This window comes from Scophthalmus maximus, chromosome 3, assembly GCF_022379125.1.
Source record: "Scophthalmus maximus strain ysfricsl-2021 chromosome 3, ASM2237912v1, whole genome shotgun sequence".
In the NCBI taxonomy this organism is placed as follows: Eukaryota; Metazoa; Chordata; class Actinopteri; order Pleuronectiformes; family Scophthalmidae; genus Scophthalmus; species Scophthalmus maximus.
In genome coordinates, this window is record NC_061517.1 from 4,606,424 (window position 1) to 4,627,591 (window position 21,168).

At 48.4% G+C, this 21,168-nt stretch overlaps 1 protein-coding gene across 3 annotated transcripts in view; it reads left to right on the forward strand.

Moving 5' to 3' along the window:
- plekhg5b (pleckstrin homology domain containing, family G (with RhoGef domain) member 5b) overlaps positions 1–21,168 on the forward strand; it is a 69,299-nt gene that overhangs the window by 3,852 nt on the left and 44,279 nt on the right. For 2 of the 3 annotated variants that reach the window (XM_035644384.2, XM_035644385.2), the window contains one exon: positions 17,662–17,738. In XM_035644384.2, coding sequence (XP_035500277.2) covers positions 17,662–17,738 — 77 coding nt within the window. Of the gene's footprint in view, positions 1–17,546; positions 17,566–17,661; positions 17,739–21,168 lie in introns of those variants that run through there. The other variant, XM_035644388.2, reaches the window with a different exon arrangement.

The window sequence follows — 21,168 nt, forward strand, 5'->3', positions numbered from 1 at the left end:
GTTGTTGCCCAAAGTCAGCATCTTAGAAATCACCTGGGAGCTTTGTTCACCCACCTGGTGCACCGGGTTCCTCCTGCAGAACTCCGGTAGGAAGGAAGGAAGTAAAGGGGGGGTGGGGGGGCTTTTGATCCTCAGTCACCATGATCTTTGTTTCATGCCTTTCATCAGAAAAAGTTAACGGCTGGATATTTGGCAAGTGACCTGAGCAAATGATCCCAGCTGGAGGCAGAGGTTTATTCACAGAGAGGACAGTCTGATCTGAAGTCCTCCCCCCCCCCCCAGGTCATGAAGGGACAACTCTGCAGCCGAACACTCGGATGATAAATATCACCTCCTGTAAATCTCCAAACTAACATTATCATCTATCGTAGTCCCCCCCCCAGACCTGTCATCTGTCCTCCTCCAAGCTCATGAATCAGATCAAAGTGCATATTGTTACATCTACTCTTCTGGTCTATGGCTGCAACTTAATTTGTTTTTTTTTACCCCCCAGCAATCGATTCATCTGCAGTTTAAATAGTGAAAAGAAAATATGCTCGTTGCAGTTTCCCAGATCCCAACATGACGTATTAATAGTCAGTTGTGTCCAAAAACTTAAAGAGGATGACTTTTTATTTGTAGACGATTAAGGAAGCACGTAAATATTCACATTTGAGAAGCTGGAACCAGTGGATTTCTATTTTGCTCAGTTATCATAATATTAATATTCTGATAAGGTAATCGGGTAAAGTGTGCAAACAAAAGTTGCGATGAGTAACCGACATGTAAATTAATCGCCAACAATTTTGACAATCGATTAATCGGTTCAGGTAGTATCATGTCGGGGGTTTTGGGAAACGCGAACGACAGTTTCTGGACCAAACGGATGAATCGATTATGATGAAAAGAATCGTTGGATGCAGCCCTAGATGTACGGTGTGTGTGCCGGCGGTTCACAGGTTCATACGCTGGAGTTTAGCAGCCGTAATTGGTTAATTGGTTGAGTCTGGAGGAACCCCCACCCGCCCTGTCCACCCCATCCCCCCCCCCCCCCGTGTTCCAGGCCACCGGAGTCTTAAGCCTCGTCTTAAACACACATGGTCTAATCTGGGACCAGATGTCTCGTCTGGTCTCCGTCCACCGGCGAAAAACAAAAACAGGAGGACGAGAAAGACCCGGGCTCCGCGCTCGCGCGCTCGCTCGCGTGATTCACTGTTCTGGCGTCGAGGTAGCGGTTTTCCACAATAAATGAGGACATGTGCCTGGAGAGCACACGGTGCTCTGGCTCAAAAAATCGATTGCTGTCGTGAGCAGGTTTTTCTTATGCGTCTCCAACACGCCACTTGATGAGCTGATGTATCGGAATACTCCAGAACAATCTTCAGATGTATCAGAAGAATCCCCGCGAGTTCGGCCGCAGGTGTTTGGAAGGCGAACAACAATGTGGAGAGCGTTGGGAGAGTTGTGGCCGTTGATCTCACCGCGGCTCCGATAAATCACCGTTCGCGTCGGTGATTAATGTGGCCGGGTTATTTTCTCGACAGTCGATAAATTATCGTAAAAGGCTGAAAGAGGTCCGTCACCATCGATCAGAGTCGAGGGGACGACTTCAAATGGACCAACAGTCCAAAACCCAAAGACATTTTGACAGAAAAATCCTCATATTCTAAGAAACTGGATGCGTACATTTGCTTAAAAAACCCATTTGAATGATTCATTCATCAATCAATACAGTGTCCGAACTTATAAATGAGCTGTGAATCTTTCCCCAAGGTCAATTTCGTAGCTGTTGGAAGCCGATGGAACCGTAGATGCTATGATTTTAAAATTTCTCTTCGCACCCGAAGGGTTTTCTTGTCCTTTTCTTCTTTTTCATGGCGTGGAGATTCAAAGTCATGGACCTCGGAGACATCAGTCGACTCTCACCCAGAGGCCCATGTACAGTCGCCGCTCGCCTGGAGCTTTCAGTCGTATCGAACTGGTCTTCCTTTAGCAGATGGGAGTTTGGCCATGTGGCCTTGAACCGGCAGACGTTCAGACGTCCGCGTCTTCTCGTCACTTGAGCGATTGGCTTTTAGAGCCGAAGTTCAATCTTGACTCTGGGAATCCAGCAGTCGAGAGATCAATATCATCACGAGGTCCCTTTAGTGGCTTGTTCTGGAGCTTTCGATTTGAAATCACGTGATTGTAGCCGTATTACATTTCCAAGTTTCTCAAGTTTGTCATCCATGTCGGCCTTTAAAGCCGAGCCTTCGGCTTTGGTGGAAGGGACGAAAAAACCAAAAAGGGTCTCGCTGTGCAAGGCTGATTCCGCAGCTGTTCTGACGCTTTCGATCCTGTTACATGATCTTCATCAGAAGGTATAGAGTTTGCCCGGTTGACATGGATTTGTGGACACTGGAGTTTCTATCATTTGTGAACTTTTTTTTTTTTTTTACCATTATTTGGCATAAAAGTTCACGGTTCATTTCTGTCTCTGGAAACAGCAGTCGTGGAAAAGGGTCTCACCTCAAAGATTGGAGATCGTGGGATGTTTGCGTTTGGGCTCCGGTGCTTTTCGATCGGATCACACGGTCCTCCTCAGCAGAAAAGGGACATTTGAACACTCGCGGCAAGACTCTACGGCAACCTCGGCTGCCGAGGGTACAGCTCCGCGGCTTCTGAAAGGACCCCGAGCCGCGGCGGTTTTGTATTTTAGCAGAGTCGTGTGAAAAAGCTGCCGAGCGCCGAGGGGAACGTTTGGACCGCTGAGCCTTTCTGCCGCGACACACCCGAGGCTGACGAGGCAGGTGCAACCTTGTGCTCTCGTGCCGTGTTGTGCCAGTGTCGGTGATCTCGGTTGGGGACTCGTGGCTTGTTACAGTTCCAACTTCCGTCTTCGTGCTTGTCTTTCCATTGTTCCACTTCTTTTTTTTTTTTTCCCCCCCCCCGACAGTAGTTTCCTTTCTCTTTTCCCCTCTTTGCATTTCTGCCTTTTCCTGACGGCGCACCGGGTCACAGTGTTTGTTTTTTTCTCCCTTGTCTCCAACCGCTTCCAGAACGATGACTCCGCCGTCATGCGCAATATCTTTGCACGGCAACCATCCATTGGTTTTCTACGAAGGCCCTGCTCCGCATCTGACTTTGCCAGGCTCGGTAATAGCTTTTCCGTGGCTCTGGTGGTAGTGGTTTGATTGTGATTCTGGTAAGAAGGAAAAACAGAAACGGCTCAGTAAGTTTGCCTTTTTCTCGCACCGCAGTAAATACTGGTGAACCGTGTAATGAGGCCTGATTTGAATCTGATCCAAGTCACAGATTGTGATAAAACAAATCAATCACCCGGGCGGTGACTCTTTGAATCCGCTTCGCTGTGTTTGAGAGAGAAAATGGATTTCCTTCCTTCTGTCTCATCATTTCTGTTCTGCACTTCCTATATGCGGGTTTGGCCAGAGCACGGAGTTCATTAAGGTCTCACGGAACAAAAACACTTTTTTTTTTTCTTTTGCATTCATAACTATCAAATTCGCAGCAGCAGTGTGGAAAAAAACAAGACTCTAGGAGCCTTGTTATTTGAACACTGCTGTTAGAGTCTCTTTCTTCATTTGTTCCCCTTTTAAAAACGCTGACCACAACTCGGACTCGCCAGATCTAGACGGCGGGGCATAAACCCGCCATCGACCCGGTGTCTCCTTTTTCTACTTCCGACCTTTAAGGGTTTTTTTCAAAGTCCTCTACCTTCAACCTACGCGCTGGAAATGGCAGATGCTTTGTGTTTGGACGAACGTCTTTCCTTCTTGGGAATTAGCCAACTGACGGTGCCGGTGACATTCGGACAATTCTAAGGACAGCGCTCACATCCCTCCGTCTCCTTCTGCCTACCCGGGATCGGGTCGGCGAGGCAGCCGGATAAGCGGCGTACCCCAGACACCCCTCTCCCCCGGGCCGAGGCTTTCCAGCTCCTCCTGGGGGATCCCGAGTCGCTCCCAGACCAGATGGGATATAACGTCCTTCCAGCTAGTTCTCGGCCCTACCTCTAGGTCTCCTCCGAGCTGGGTGTGCCAGGTAAACCTCAGAAGGAAGGCGCCCGGCTGGCATCATGCCCGAATCACCTCGACTGACCCCCTTTTTTGACACAAAGGAGCAGCCGTTCTACGCCGAGCTCCTTCCGAATGTGCGAACTCCTCACCTTAGCTCAAAGGCTGAGCACTGCTCACCTCCTCGTGGGAGAAATGTACCACCGTGATGGCTACATGCACAGCAGTAAATCCCCGTATACATGAGCGGCGAAGGGTGGAAAGAATGACGGGAGTAACGCCGCCTCCGGTACAGTAGGTGGCGCACTGCCAGCGTACAACTTGAATAAGGCTTTTCCGCGCCGTGCATTTCGTACGTTCCCTTTGCCTCAGTAACGTGACTCGCCGCGGCGAAGTCCTCGGGTTCAAGGGTGAAGCTTTGTGTTGTTTGCTGCTGCTTTTCGGCGCTGTTGCTTCCTGCGAGTGGGGGAGGGGCGGTTATAACCTACAACCCTATAACCCGAGCTTACCCCCGGTTAAGGTGTATACATGCACGAATACCCCCGGTGACGATATCTAGGTCTGTGTACTTGGTATGAGAACTCAGAATTTAGCCGGGGTAAGGTGTCTGAGAAACCGGGGTATCGCCTTAACCCTGATATAATCGGGTTTTTAGATGTAAACGCACTGTTGCACAAAAGTAAAGGTATGGACCAATAAACCCCCAAAACAAAACAATGAGCTATAGAAAAATCCTGAAATGAAGCCGATATTTTCTATCGAAATAATTTCTCCAAAACGAAACCCCCCCCCCCCCTTCTAATGCAGCGGACTTTGATACAGGTGACTCATCACATTTCGTGACAGGCGCTGTGGCTCTCTGCCGGTTTCTTCGCCGTTCACCGCCACAGCCGAAGTCGCGCTCCCGGCTGGAGGCTTCTCGTCTTTTTCCCCTGACAAAGAAGAGAAAAATGTCTGACGGTGAACAGAAGCGGATGCTGTTGTGTCGAGTCTCTTACCCTCCTTTCCCGGCACGGTGTGCTGCTGCTATTGTCCGTTTTTTTTTGCGGGACGTTGCTTCACAGATTGTCCCTCGAGTTCATATTTCATAGGGTGTACGTTTGTTTTTGCCCTTAGGGGTGTATTCTCTGTCCTTGTCCTGCTCTGATCTCACACACACACACACACACACAGACACACACACACAGACACACACACACACACACGCGCGCACACATAGACCTTCTTCAACTCCAGAAACACAACGGTTACCTCCGCTTGTGTCCTTCCACACGTCTTAACCTCCACCCCGGCATAAATGACTGTTTATGCGCGCCGCAGCCTTCCACGCGACAATAACTGTACTTTTATGGAATAAGTGTTTTGGATTCCCCCCGTCGAGTCTGTCATTGGCTTCTCAACTCTCGGCCCCCACTGCAATTTCAACCAGATTGTTTCAATTACGGGATTATGCCCATCAACAAGCCGAGGAGCGGCTGCTTGTCCCTCCCTTTCGAACCGCTGGTTCGAGGGGGGTGTGTTTCAAATGCACAACGTGCCTCGCAGTGACAAACTGGTGCTGCGCTGCCGCATCCAGCCTCCCTGGATGGGGCCTTCTCCGAGAGGGGCTCTGAAGCAGAAGTGGACTTGAATCATCTGCATTTTTCTTTCCGGAGAAGTCACACGGGGAAGTTCTAAATCCAGTCCCAGTTTGCCGGCGAAGGGGTTAACCCCTCGGCCCGTTTGATGGGCCACCTCGCTAAATATAGCCCCGAACCTCCTCCACATGGGCACGCACGAGCCCTTCGACTGCACCCCCTCCGTCAACGCTCCGGCTCTCACACAGTGAGAAACCCCTTCCCACCCCCCTCCCCCCTCCAGAGCGCACGAACGCCGACCGGCTCGTTTACAGTCTTGTCGCACTGCAGCCGCTCACACACACACTCCCATTTCTCAACACACCATTAATACTTTAGCGAGTGCGGTTGTGTTGAGACGCCGGCTCATTCAGGGGAGGGTTCCGCCCGCTGTCTTTTCTGTCGCACGCTAAAATTAACCCCCGAGGTTTGCTCTGCTAGTGTGGGAAATACATATATGCACTTATGGGTTTTGGAGTGTTTACAGTGAAAACTCTGCTGTATTAAAAGGAATAGTTGGATGTTTTGGTGGGAAAACGCTCATTCACTTTAGCTGTTGAATAAGAAGATCGATGTCTGTTCACATGTCTGACCCTTGTATGTCTGCTGTTACTTATCTCTCGGTGTCGTCACTGTGAGGTTTCCAGACTCTCTTCCATTTTTCTTCCAATGAGAATGTCCCATGCAGGTGCGATTACCAAAATACTTGTCTCCGGACCGTTTGCCGTTCACACAGCAGGAGAGTTTTCCGAGTCGAGGAGCGCTCACAACAGCAGGAACATTTCGCTCAGACGGCGGGTGGTGCCGGGATAGAGCGGCCCACTCGCTCGCCGGTCAATCTCCTCGGTTCTCACTATGGGGACTGGCAAGAACGTCTCCGGAACATGTCAAGAGGAACAATATCTGGGCTTCAGTGCACCATGAAAGCAGCGTTGGTGATTTAGATGGCCACACCCCCTTTTGAACTCATTTTTCAAAGTAAGCTCAGTTCACATGTTACGAGGAGAGTCTGTCTCCGTGGCTCTGGAGAAACTTTTCCAGTGTTAAAATCTACCCGGGTTTCTTCAGCTTCAGACCTTTAAGGGAACACTTGCTCTACAATGTGGGGGTGGGCGTTGGCTCAGAAGGATGAGGGCATTTGGGAGGCAGTGAGCATTAGATCAGAGACGCTGTCCCGTTGCATTGTGGGTGCTGTAGGATGCAGTGTTTTTTGGAGCTTGGCCCATGTGTGAGACTAAAACCTCAGAATATCGCAGCCTCCGCCGGTCTGGAAACCAGATCAATCACAGGGCTCATGTTTATTCGCTCTTGCAGACGGGGTCTGCCCCCTACCCCTCCCCCCCCCCGAACCATTCATTCGCAAATGTGATTTGGTCTGGCGATGCCAGGCTGAGCCTCTGCTGCTTCCATTTCCACCGTTCATTTATTTATTTTTCATTTAAGTCTGGCTCTGGAAAGTCGCCCAACTTTGCGAGAAGTCCAGTCGAGAATAGGTGGAGTTCTTCTTTCAAGAAGATAAAACACAATGGGAACAGGAAAAGACTGTGTGTGTGTGTGTGTGTGTGTGTGTGTGTGTGTGTGTGTGTGTGTGTGTGTGTGTGTGTGTGTGTGTGTGTGTGTGTGTGTGTGTGTGTGTGTGTGTGTGTGTGTGTGTGTGTGTGTGTGTGTGTGTGTGTGTGTGTGTGTGTGTGTGTGTGTGTGTGTGTGTCGCTGGTGGAAAAAGTAGATTCACCTACATCCTGGTCGTCATTAGACTTTGGCTCTGGAACGGATGACTGCATCCAAACCCTGCCAGAAAGCGCAGCCTGTGTCGGCGCTCAGCTGCCGACGTTGTGTTCACGTAGATTCCTGAACTGATGTGAACAAGATTTTTTTTCATAGCCCGCGTGTGTTTTTGTGATGCATTTGAATACAAGTAGTACCGCAACGGGGGAGGCACTTTACAGCCGTACCACATCTGGCCAAAAAGCTTCTTTTTGTCTTTCATAAAGGGTGATCAGACGGATGATGATGAAAGCCCGGCTGTCCGATGCCTCCTCTGCTGCCCTCTTTGTTTCTGCAGTAGGTGGAAATTGGCCCTTGTGTTTGCAGCCCGGTTCTCATGCTGCACGACTGCTCTCTTCATTAAAAGGGAAGCCGCGTGCTCAAAGCTGCTTCAGATTATTACCATATGTCTGCAAAGCCCAGAGCTGCGCAGCAAACCGGCTCCCAACCTACCCTCTAATTTCTCATCCCAAAATTGGACATGTGGGTCGTTGTGTGTGACAACGTCCCTCCCTTCTCTTCGCCGGCACAGTACATTCTCACAGTATTTCTTCTCCCGTTTTAGACGCATAATAGCAGTGCATCAGCAAACGCTGGGGAAAATATTATGCCTTGACTTGAGGTATCCAACTGCATGTCGTTTTAACCCTTCGGCGGTTTTTCAAAGATATTGGAGGAGTGGAAAAGCATTGTCTCAGTTAAGCATCTCTTAATGGGACTCCTTTCGCCCGTTTAGGGGGTTTCCTCATGTCCGCCGGGGCCAATGTGTCGATTGTACCTCCACAGAAATAACTGAGCTCATTCGCCACAGAGTCGGTGCATTCATAAAGAGGAATAAATCTTTGAGGGACATAAAAGGCGCGGGCAGTAATTAATGCGGAAAAATGTCGGCCTTTTACAGTCTGCGCAAAACATAAAGAAAGTTCACTCTGGATGTGGGAGGGGGTCTAAAAGGGATCTTTGTGTCACCCAGTCCAAAAGCCATTGGCCCAGATTGCCCGTCCCAGCATGCAACTCACCTCCGCATGAATACAACACTTGTCTTGATGGAGTGGGCAGTAAGCCCCCCTATCACTGGGAGATCCTACACAGAGCTTTAACATGAGCAGCTTGCCTCACACTCAAGTTTTGTACAGTCTGAGAAACTTTGTGCCGGATGAAGCGGCGGCTCGGGGACGGCGACGGCGACGGCAGAGGCGACTGCACTCGCTGCCGGAGATTGGCGTTCGCGACACCTTTTAGCAGTTGGACGTCTGCAATTTAGCCAGGAATAGCTCGGTTAAATGGATTAGGAGAGGGCAGCATTTGGGGCTTGACAGCTCTCCGTGGGTGGCTTTTGGTAGATTATTAGTGGGGGACTGTACATTCCACTAAATCAACAGGGAAAGGGACATGTTGACATTAGTCTTTGCTTTGTGGACAGACCTTTGGCCGATAACACCACTCGTTGCCCATTTAAGATCTGCCTGTTAGAACCTGGATGGCAGCATGGTGACGCTTATTCCAGATTTAGAGTCAATAACACGGTCCCCTGGAGATGAAATGGATTGTACTTAAGGGAAGGCCGTCTGCTCCCCTGGACCGGCCTTGGAAGTAGAATCAGACTTGGACAAGGTTCAAAGTGTCTTTTGTGGTTTAGCTGGATGAGGTCATTGCGCAGGTGGAGATTTTGAACAAACGTGTTGGCAGTTGGCAGAGTTTAAAGCTGAGCCTGGGCTGGCAGGTTTTATGTTACAAAGATGGTTGATGAGAGGGGCGCACTGATTGTCTGCAGGAGTCGCCGGAGGGTCGGGGGCCGGTTGGGCGGTATCGGTTCAACAGGTCACACCGCGGGCTCCCTCGGATCAGGTCGTCAGTTAAGCCATGTTGATTGCTATTGAGCTCTAGCTGTTTGAAAAAAAGGGACAATGTTCATGTACTGGAAGAAGCGTGGGGAGTATGAGCTGGAGGCACTGCCACCTTCTCTCTCTCAGGGGGGAGTAGAGCGCTACTCCTGGTCGTCATCGCTGGACGTCATCCATGATCTGTGTGGTAAGCGGGGGGGGGGGGGAATCACCTGACTAAGTAGTGGATTTGTGTTGGTGTGACTGTGTATGTGCATGTGGTTCCTCATAATGAAGTTGTCTATTTTATTTTGGAACCATTGCCATGCCACACCATATATACAGTACACCACTTGTCAAAGGTCCATTGAGATCAAACAAAAGTAGAAAAACAAAGGGTAAAAACATAAGTAAATTAAAAATGTCTTGATGCCAGCGTCCGTTGGTCAAGTCGAGAAATATCTCCTCAACTATTTGATGGAGTTCCATGACATTTTTTTTTGTTTTTTTTTACAGATGACACATTCCCGTCGGCCTTCCAGTAGATGTTAGAGAGATATATACTATATGCAGAATAGGAACCAGGCTTTGCGGTTGTTCCCAGGTTGATCATTAAAGTTACAGTTAAAATGTATTATAGCATCTGCAGTAGTGGCTGAAAATTAAATTAGGCTTGTATAAAGGTGCTGATCTCCCATATTCATTTGATTACGTTTAACAAAGTCCATATTGGATCAATTTTAGTTTTGATCAGCTGATCACCAAAGTGGCTCAAACCACCGCTCACAACGCATCCGGGGATCTTACATCTCTTCGACATCCAGCAAGTTCGCAACACGACGCAAAGATTTTACGAGACAAAATAAAAATCCTAATTAATCAGAACATCTCCCCCCCCCCCCATGCTTCTAGTAATGTTGTCTGTTTTAGTTACAAATGGTATTCAAATCAAATCCTTCTGATGTGATTGGATCTCAGTCTATTTGCTTGAGGGCATTTTAACCAATTGGCTCATTTTGCTTATGTTAATCGTCGGCGTCGAGTGTTGCGACCGCGATTTGAGACGCGTGACGCCGTGCAGACATAACTTCACATAGTTTGCCATATCTAACTCAGCAGACGATCCGGCTCACTTGTATTTCGAGCGACGCATTTTTTTCAGCCCCATCGTGGAAAGGTTTTTACTTTTATTCTTTTCCATCGCCCTGTTCTTCCGTGGAAAGCACTCGGTGACCTGGCATGAGGACGGCCTCACGTGAGGGAAAGAGCGGACGAGACCGGCGCCGCGCATGAAATATTTACCGCTGAAGGAGAAGAAGTGCATAGCTGAACTGAAATGCTTCCCTGTCTCCTCTCGGCGTCGTTTTTTTTTCTTGACGTGGCACAGGAGCACTTGCTTTCCGCCCTGCCGCCCGATTTATGCCATTACTGAAGGGGGGAAGTGATAACACAGGGCTGGGCGAGGAATGTTCCTCATCCTCATCCTCTCTGCCAGCCTCGTGGAAACCCCGGCCACTCTCCGGTCAGATTAAGGGACGGTGCCTGCCGCCGAGGCAGACCTGTTTGGCACAGACCAAAAAGGAAAAAAGAGGAATGCCGCAGAGGGAACAGTGGAGCTTTGATCCCTTTTCGCCGTCCGCGCCATCGAACGCCGAGCAGCGACGGAAAACATTTCCAAACACGGCTGGAGCACTCAGCCTTCGAGCTTCCTTCTAAACTTGTCATTTTGCATCAGCACCTAACACGTTCCCAGTCTCGTTAACACGCTTGGTGGTCGAGCGCGATCGTCCTGCGGCTGTAGGGTCGGCGGTTTGATTCTGGCTCCTCTCGTCTCGCATGTGGAACGTGTCCTCGAGCAAGACGCTGAACCGCCCAAGTCTCCCCAACGGTGGCCTCGAATGGCTGCTCTGCCTCCGTATGTGTCCGAACGGGCGGGAAATTGTAAATTGTTTAGTCCGTTAAGACAGAAAAGTGCCACATTAAAAGGTCCATTGCGTTGGACTTAAGGTGATCTGTTGGCAGAGACAGGAGCCCTGAGTGGACCAACCAATCACTGGCGCTCAAGGGGGACACAAGCTTTTTATCCATAGGTTCATACTTCATAACTCACACTTTGATTTGTATTTTCTTCCTCTTACCATAATTGCGATGAATCTTTGCTTCCTGTCTGAGCGCTTGAGGATGCTCTTTGTTCAGTGGTCCGACACAAGACGAATGCCGTTTGTTTTATTGAGTTCTAATTGGAGTTCCAGTACTATTGCAGGTCAACATTCACTGCATTCCTGCCGTACATTACGATCCACTGCGCCAGTCTAAACCATCCCCGGTGGACGAGTACACACTGGCATTCCTCCGGCCCTTCTCAGCCACGAGTTCCAGCAACAACAGAACATGCCTCTGTGTTACATCGCGAGTTCAGCACCACATAAAAGCCCATAAAAAGAATGGCCTGACACAAAAGGTCACGCTATTATACAATAACAACTTGCACTTGACCAATTACTGTACTTTCTGACATTAATGCCCTAAAAAAAATGTGAGTTATGCAGTAATCCCCTGGTGACCCCTCTTAAATATGGTGACCTGGTATTGAGTATTTCAGCTTTTTTTCTCCCGGCCCCAACGTCTCCACTGTCACGTCGAACCTCAGTTCTGCCTGGAGAGGCTGGAGAAAGGGCCCTGTTTTTTCTTTTTTTTGCCTCAACTGTAATTTCCATTAAATAAGTCCATAATTAGTCGGCAGAGTAAATCGGACTTCATTTGTAAGTTGAAAATATTGGGCCGCTCCTCCGGCCCCGGGCTCCTGGAACAGTTCACACTTGTTGTCGTGCGGTTTTCAGTTTTACACACGGAGACCTCGGGTTTGCTCGGATGTGGCGGTGGAGTGGGGAGCGACGGGCGAGGGGGGATGGGTGGAGTTTGCCATGCACATGTGGGGGTAAAACAAACATCATAAGCGGGAGGGCTGTGTCCTGGCATTAGAAACAGCTGCGACCTGCGCTGTGTTTTCTTTTTTAGTTTTTTTTTTTACACGTCCGCTCGCTATGCCCCCGACTTACTCACCTGCAGAGGGAAGAACTGTCGAGCTTCGACTGTCGATGTTTGGTTCGTTGTTTGCAACTCAAAACCTTTGGAGATACAATGTTAGATGTATTGAAAATGGGTGTGGGTGTAACACCTTTTAATCGAGAAAGCCAGGAATAACAAACACAAACTTCTCACGTTCTGTCATTAAATCACTGCCACTCGCCAAGAAATTATCCAGCATTATCCCCCCCCCCCCCCACTCTTTATTTTTCTTTGTACAAATTAAACAAATGACATATGGCACGTTTAATTGAACTTTAGAGGCCGGTTTGTTTAACTTTGGACAGAGCCGAAAAAACCCAAAACAAATGAAGTTATTGAAATGTTTAAAAATGGAAACATATGAACCCATTATTTGTTTGAATACAGTAAATAGCCTTTTTCCTGCAGGCGCGTCCTCAGCTCTTCTCTGCTCGTTCCACATCTTTCCACGCTCCCTGCTACCCTGCATGTGCTGATTTGGCTTTTTCTCCTTGCCAACTCTCCCTGACCGCGTGCCATCCGCCTGCCTGCCATCTGTGTTCCCGGGAGTCTTTGTTCATAACTGTCTCCTGGCAAGGCGGCGTATGCTACACTATAATATGGGGCTGGTGGGCGTGTGGCGGGCGTAGAGGAGGCTCGCGCGGGCCGGCCTTCGGGAAACAGATAGAGAACAAGCTCACCTCCCCCCGCGCGTGCCACAATGAGACCTCGCCGCGGAGCGAGGAATTCTTCACATTCCTCGTGAAAAAACGGGTGCAAAGAAGGCTCGCGGCGGAACGTGCGCTCGGCTCGGCGTCTCCCCTGCGCAACATGGAGATGTGGCGAGGCTCCGAGGGGAGGTGGCGGTGACCGCTGCACACCACCACTGCGTTTTAAATATTTCGCGCGTTGGACCAGAAGCGCACGAGTCTTTGGCCTGTGTCCGAATGTGCAGATGCAACTGCAACTCCAGCTGTCGCTGCACTTAGCGATTATGTCCATCATCAGTTACAATGTTCGCTTCGCCAAGGCCCAACACTTTGCTGAAATCCAATCAAGCCCACACTCATAGATATCAGTCCCCTTAAATATGCCTGTTTTCCCATGTAGATGCATGAATTATTCCCTGCAAAATTCCTTGAAAATGTCATAGAATCATCTCGCAATGTTAAAGAAAGTGAACAAACCAAATCATGGATCGCACCCTTTTTTCCAAATCCGCGCCGGAGTTCGATGGGTTCCTTTTTCGTGGCCCATGTCCCATCCTTCCACAAAGTTTCAGGGAAATCCTTTAAGTAGCTTTTTTTTTTTTTTTTTTGGAGTAATCCTGCAGACGAGCAAACTGACCAACAAACGGGGGCGAAATCTCAACCTCCTCGGCAAAGGTAATTCATCTGCAGATGAATTTTCTGTCAATTAATTAATTCATGTTAAGAAAATTGTGAACATTTCCCATCGATATTTTCTAAAACAGACCTTCAGATGTAAAATCCACCAAAAGCATTTTTGGTGAAACGTTGATTTACAGTAGCAGCTTGACGGACCTCTGTAAGTCCGGCTGCTTAGCTGTGATTGGATGATTGCCCGCTGGCAGAGGAGTTAGTGAGTGTTGTAAGCCGGTGGCATTACAATTAGTATATTGATTCATTCAAACAGTCTGTTGTTTTAGAAGACATTAGCATAAATAATCCTTTAAGACACAATTGTTTGTGCTTTGCGCTTGAGGGCTGCAACTAATGACTCGTTTCATTATTACGGAAATTGTGACAATTCGTAACATTTCAGGTGGTGTCTATTGATGGCTTTTTTTTTTGTTGTTGTTGTTGTTGTTGTGCGACAGCCCAAAACGTAAAGGTATTCAATTTCCAACAAGCCCTCACAAAATGTTAACAAAGTTGAATGTCTTTATATTTGCCTTTCAGCGAGCGCTCACAAAGCTTTGACACTTTAAAACTGTGTTTTGCATTATGGTTTCAAAATGAGGATGTGGAGATTGACAAGTGGGAATACTTGGCGGGTTCAAGTGTGCATCTTTTGGAACCCCCCCCCAAGTGCTGTGGCTTCTTTCTGGGTGTCTAATGTGGATCTTTGCCCCGGGGCAAGGCCGCAGAGAGCTGCTGCGTAGATGTGGATGCTCCACTGTCTCTGTAGCGTGCCAGCTCATTGTCTGCCGTCACGTGTGTTCGTGTATAGTTCGTGCTTGTGTTTGCTTTTGGCTTAATCAGCAGTGCTGAGTTCAGGAATTCCAGTTCATCAGAGAGAGAGCGAGAGAGAGAGAGAGAGAGAGAGAGAAAGCAGGAGAGTCAGCAAGATATGGGCAAGTAGGAGAGAAGATGGAGGTTCAGCAGTGGAGAGAGTGATTATACAGGAACAATTTACAAGTCGGTCAAGTAGTGAAAAGGAAGAGGGGCTAAGAGGTAGAGGAGAGGACGTGGGCCTAGAGTTTAGGTCAGATGGGGATAAAGTGTATTTGAGGTTGTGGCTCAGTTAGTTTGAATAAATGTGAAGTGTAACGTAACCCGTATCACCACATTAAGTTGTGGTGCCTTCACGGTCTCATTTGCATGAAAAGTGTGTCAAACAAACATCACACCCATTGTCGGCCTCACTTGTTCACAGATGGAGCATAATTAGATATATGGGCAATTTGCATTTTACAAAGTTGGCACACAGCCTGTCCTTCTATCTGTTATTCTCCCAGCCGGATAAGGCACGAGTAGTTATATTTGTCAGGGAACATAGAGAAAAGTTCCCATCGCAAATTCCCAAAGGACTTTGAGCTTTCAGACAAAAACAATTGTGATAAGGTTTTATTTTAACACAGATTAATGTGAGATAGATGAATGTGTTGCTAATTAGTGCTGCGACAACAAAGAACATGTTACCAATTATAAAAAAAAAGAAGAATGAATATAACATATTTAAGGTTTAAGGGTCGAAATGGAAGGAGGCCTTTATTTGAGTCTGACCGGGAAACCTTCAAGATTTTTTTAGGAATTGAAATAAAGTGTTACCAACAATTGATTATTTATCAAGACAGGTTTGTAAAGCTATAAAAGTGTACTAACGATCCATCTGTGATGATGAATTCAAAATGATTCCAAACATTAATAGTTCAGATGACGCTGACAATGGGTTTTATGAACTCACCCCTACGGGCGACTTGTGGCACTTTATACACAGAAATTTGAATTCTGACCCATCATCACAGATTAAATATTCTTTTTCTAATTCAAGTTTCAGTAATTTGAGTTGAACTGAGTTGAGATTTTGTTATTGAAGCTGCAATAACTGAACTATTGGCCACGTGGGGGGGGCAGACAGCACTTCATTTAAAAAAAAAGGGCATTCCGAGCCTCGCCTGGCCTTCGAGGGTTTCGATGGACCAGCGTCCTTGTGCGTTCAGCTCACTCCGCTCAATCCTTGCGAAATGCGCCCCGAGATCCAAACCCATGAGCCCCGAGTAACGCTTGTCCGTAGGAGAAGCTGTGAAGTCTTTGCCGTGTGGTGGAGTCGTTTCTGCTGCCTCTCCGGGAAACGCTCCATATTGAGCTGGAGCGTTTCCCAGCTTCTGCAGGCTGCTGCTTGTGAACCCCCCGAGGGAGCCATTAGCCCGAGGCCCCGCCGGCCGAGGCCACATCCAGAGCCGAGGGCTCGCCTCGGCCTGCTCCCGGCACAGGAGAGACCTTTTTCCCCCTAATGTCCCGGCAGGTGATGTGAGTTTGACACACTGTGCCGTGGCGGAATTGTAGAAAGGTATCCGAGGGGATACTGATTGGTCGGCTCATTGCTTTGACCCAGACGGAAATATCTCAGCGACTGGGTGGATCAGCATGAATTTTCACAGAGACGCTCGCGGTTGCCAAAAGGATGAATCCCACTGACTTAGGTGATTCACTGGCTGTTCCTGTAAGAGCCACCGTAGGATTCCACGAATGGCTGTGATTAGTCTGCATTCAGTTCCAACAGCAACGTAACGTTTGCACTCGTTCCGAACAATGCGTGTCAACATCGACTGGGTGGACTGGCGTAAAAAAACGTATGCGCAGACGTGCACGGTTTCCCACATGAATCCTCCTGGCTCTGTTGACCTGTTGACTTTTCCTCCAGCTCCGTGGCGAGTTTGTGAAACGTCTAGACGCAGTCATTGGATAGATTGTCAACGTGAACTCACGCGACCCGAATTCTAGTAACTTTTCCTTTCCATCAGACTCTGCTGCACTTTGGGGTTAGTACCAATTTGCTAAGACGGTGAACACGCTAACCGTTACCGTTGCTTGCTTACCCTAGACGGGCCGACTCTTCTCTACACGCACCCTTGACTCGAGGTGACTTGTTTCCCGACACTGGCTCGGGGGCCTGGCCTCGGCCGTTTTCACCATTTTCTCTCCTCGGTGACGAATTGCTGTTTTGAGAGTTGGCCTTTAAAGCTCCGCCGCGGAGTGACTTCATTTTTTCTTCTTCTTTCTAGCAGCACTCCGCCTCCGCTACTGATGATTTACTAACGATATATTTCATTAGCGGCTCGGCCAAATAGGGAGCGGTGACATTACACGGAACAGGTTATCGGAGCTTTCTGGAAAGGGCTCACTACAAAGTCCCGTCGTGCCGGGAAACCCGAGACGATTCGCAACAAAGCGCCTCTGCCATATGTCTCCCCCCCCCCCCCCCCAAACCCCCCCCGTCTGCTGCCCTGCTCGTACTTTCTCCTCTCCTACACGTGTCCGCTCTGCTTTTCCCATTAGACGTGACACACAAGTGTCGGTGCGCTCGGGCCCCATGTTATGATGTCTTTTATCGCGTGTGTACATGTCGAAGATCTAGATGTAAACGCTGCCTTTTATCATACCCTCAGAGTACCGTTGTCCAGCCAGTCGGGCAGATTTCCGACCTTTTTTTTATTTGACAACGGTGATTTGTTATTGCGGAGTGGACCACGGCGAGCTTCGCCGCTATGAGTGCACTTCAGTTAAAAAACCCAGAATGGGGGGCTTCCTCTCGTTTTGCCCAATTTTCTTCCTGTCTCTGCGGTTGTTAATCATTTCTCTCTGATCTCCTCCCAACAACACGCCCCACCCTCTTCCCTCTGTTTACCTTTCCCCCTCCAGGAATCTCCTCAAGCGAACTTCTCTTTTTTCCCATTTTCACATCACGGCTGCTTTGGTCTCCATTACTTGTGCGAGAGTGTTTCATGTGCTCGTGGTACCCCCCCCCCCCCCCCCCCCCCCCCCCCCCCCTCCTTTTCGCTCGTCCTTGTGTAAACACAGGCGGCGAGTCCAGTCTCGGTGTCTACATTATGTTTTTACAGCTTTACCAAGAAAGGTGTGTTAATGGACGTGGACGCGGGCTGGGTGGCTCGGCCGGTGTCTCAGTGATGAAGAGCGATGTCAAATTGACAGCGTGTGTGTTGTGTTTCAGATGACAAGCCGGTGCAGGAGGAGGACTGGGTGGTGTGCCAGCACCCCGAGTGTCCCGAACGCAGGAGGGCCTCAAAGGTAAGACCGTTAAGCGATAAGGGAAGTCTGTGACCAGAGTGTCTTTGCGTCCTGGAGAAGTTTCAAACAGCCTTAAATCTGCCGTTGTGACAGAAACATCAAGCAAGCGTAGGATCTTTGAGTGTCGTCCATAGGAAGCAAAGGGGGAAACATAGTGTGACGCCGCTAAACGGATCGTTAAGTCTGCACAAAGAGGAAGCCGGGGTGGATGGATGACATGGGAGAACTCATTGTGTCCCACTTTCTACTGAGAGTCAGCGTTGGTCTTCTTTCTAACCGAGATGACGAAGCTGCTCTAACATTACCAGCGCAGTCATTTTAACCGCCTTGAGGCTTCCCCAACTTTGACCAGTACTTATTTCAAACCAAACCATGAACTTTCTTGAACTCGGACCAAGTTGTTATTTTCGTGCCGAATCTCCTCCGAACCTTGACCTCAAAACGCTTTTATTATTGGAACTCTTGAGTGTTGGAAGGACGACACGTTTTGCTGTCCAGCCGATGAGAGGCTCGCATCAGAAAATGGGCATGTCATTCTGAAGGTAAATCCAAAAACAATGCAGGAGTTTGCAGGACTTTGACATGTTCTGTCCCTCTCCACTCTGACCCACCAGCACTTCTCAAAAAGCGGCTTTTTACTTCCTTTGAATCAGGAACCCAGAACAAAACACTGAGATTGTGACTCTGTCCCCGAATCTCCACATTAAAGGAGACATATTATGCTCATATTCCGGTTCATAATTTCCATTTGGGTTGTTACTTGAAAAAGGTTGACGCGCTCTAATGTTCAGTAAACGCATCAGTTTCCTCAGACTGTCCATTCCTGCAGCTCCTCTTTTCAGCCTCTGTCGGAAACGCTTGGTTTTAAGCTCCTGTCTCTTTAAGGCCCCTCCCTCCCAATGAAAACCCGCTCTGTTGTGATTGGTCAACCGCCTCACCTGGCTTTGTTTGAGGGCGTAGGTCCGGACTACTGACGAGGCGTTTCAGGAGCAGTGTTTTCCGTCAGGGAAGGGGGGGGGGGTCCCTTTGCCTCCAAAAAAAACCTATACAACACACTAGAGGAAAGGGAAAAACTGAAAAATCACATGCGCATGTCTCCTGTAAGCGTTTGACCCAGAGATTACTGCGTCGCATTACAGCACAGTGAAGGCGAAGCAGAGCGGCAATGCTGCTTTTTTTTTCTTCGTCCTCTTCTGCCAGGTGCTAACGGGGCCGCGAGTGTTTGGACTCTGCGTCTGGCCACCAGACTGTGAGATGAGTTATAACTTTGAAGCCCCTGGTTACCGACACAGCGCCCGGTCTGTCGCGTCGGCGCTCGAGGCTGTTTTGGTTTGTCGGCTCAGTCCTGCCTGAGCCTCGGACGGATTTTCCCTGCCTGTCTTCTCCGGGGGGGGGACGGCCGAAAGACAGAGAGAAAAGACGGTGAACGCAGAGAGAGAGAGGGAGATGGTTATATATAGTTTTTATTTTTCTCCATGGCAACTGAGAATAATAAAGTGGGGGGAAGAAGAGAGAGTCAAAGAGCTTAACCTGAACTATCCTTGCTGCCTCTCTCTGCCTGCTCCTCACTTTATTGAGTCTCCCTTTCCCACTGTGCCCACTGTCCGGCACCTCTGGCATGACAAACCCTTCTCAAGATTTGTAGGTAGAGATTTTGAACGAGAGAGGGAAAAAAAACAAGTATTAAAGTAGTTTGTATGACGCCACCCGTCTCCTTGGTCGGGGTGGACGTTGTTATGCAACGGGGATTAGGGAGGGACTCGCATCCCAGTGTGGACTGGGACAGACGGGCAGGTCGACGCGTGGCCAGAGAGTCACTCACGATATTTGTGTCAAGTGTTTTCACCGTTTTTTGGCGTTAGCCGATGCAGTCGAAACATTTATCAGGTTTTGATTCTGTCAGCGACTTTCCGATGGATAGCAGCTTCTCTATATTAACTCCATATTTGTGGCCACAGTCAATATAACATTCGCTTTCATTTGGGGTTGTACTTGTGTCCAGCTGATAAATTCTAATTCTAATATTTACTCACTTTTTAGCCTTGGTTTGGTCACCGACTCCGAGGGAAATATCCAATGTGATCGCAAATGTTGTCCGCATGCCATTTGTTGATGGACATGATGCATAGTTCAGAAAAATACAGTCACAATACACTTATCTATTGGAAAGCAACTCGACTTGCAAACCGTCTCTCGGCTGCAGAAATGTCTAGCACTGTGACGTGTCTGTCGGGTTTTGGAGCTACAGTTGGTTTTTTTTGCTGCGGCGCTGACGAGAGCGCGGGGAGTCAATTAAAAAAAACATTCAAGTTGTGGCCGTTAAACAACAGCAGTTGATCTGAACGGCGCGAGGTTTCGCAGAGTGAGCGAGACACGTACGCAACACACTGTTTCTGCAGCAGCATTTTACCACAGTAACTGAAAGTAACAGTTTTTTCAAGGTCAAACTTTAGACTCATATGTTAACAGCTCAGCTTAGTGTCTCAGTAGGACAGAAGTGTGTGTGTGTGTGTATATATATATACATATATACATATATATGTATATATATATATACATATATATATATATATATATATAGTACAAACACACTTTTTGTATTTATCACCTGCGCCAAGAAGGTTATGTTTTCACCCCTGTCCGTCGGGTTGTTGGTTTGTTTGTTAGTCCGCAGGTTTACACAAAAACTACCTGAGGGATTTCCACGAAACCTGGCGGGAACGATTCGACATGGGCCGAGAAAGAACCCATTTGATTTTGGCGTTGATCCGGACAAAGGGGCGGATTCAGGAATTTGTTTGCTCTTTCTTTAAGCATTGCGAGATAGGACATAGTAATATCTGTCAGTGTGCGTAATTTGATGCAGTTTCATTTCATTTAAGGGGGCTGTTGGACCCTGGCGGTGGTACTTATTAAATTAAATCTACTTGATTTAATGTCGCAAACTTAAAATGTTATAAACACCATGTGTTCTCTAGGGTTCATCCTTGCGCGTAGCGACGGAGACAATCGAAGCCGTGATCATATCAATGTGTCTTCTTGGCTTCGTCTTCTGCAAGTGGCGTCGAATGAGAGACATTCTGTTTCAATGACTTCCTTTGTGTTCTGGTAAGGAAGGGGGGGGGGTATTCCGAGATGTCACAATTCTCAATATTTCTGGTACTTTTCATTACGTTTAAGTTGTGTGAAGTAAGAAAAGTGAGACGTTGGTGCGTCATGTTAGTTTTGGCACTCCCAGGCTATAAAACAAAATCTGATTTGTTTTCTGACAGTAGTGTGCTGCTCACTCGGCTTGGCCTGTTGCATAGTTGTCAGGAAAGTGTCGCCGCCTGTGACGAGCCTGAGACAGCAGGGGGCGCTGTCAGTGACGACCCTGAACCCACGGGGTCACTCTGCTGCTCGCTCGCTCGCTATGCACCTGTGTGACCAG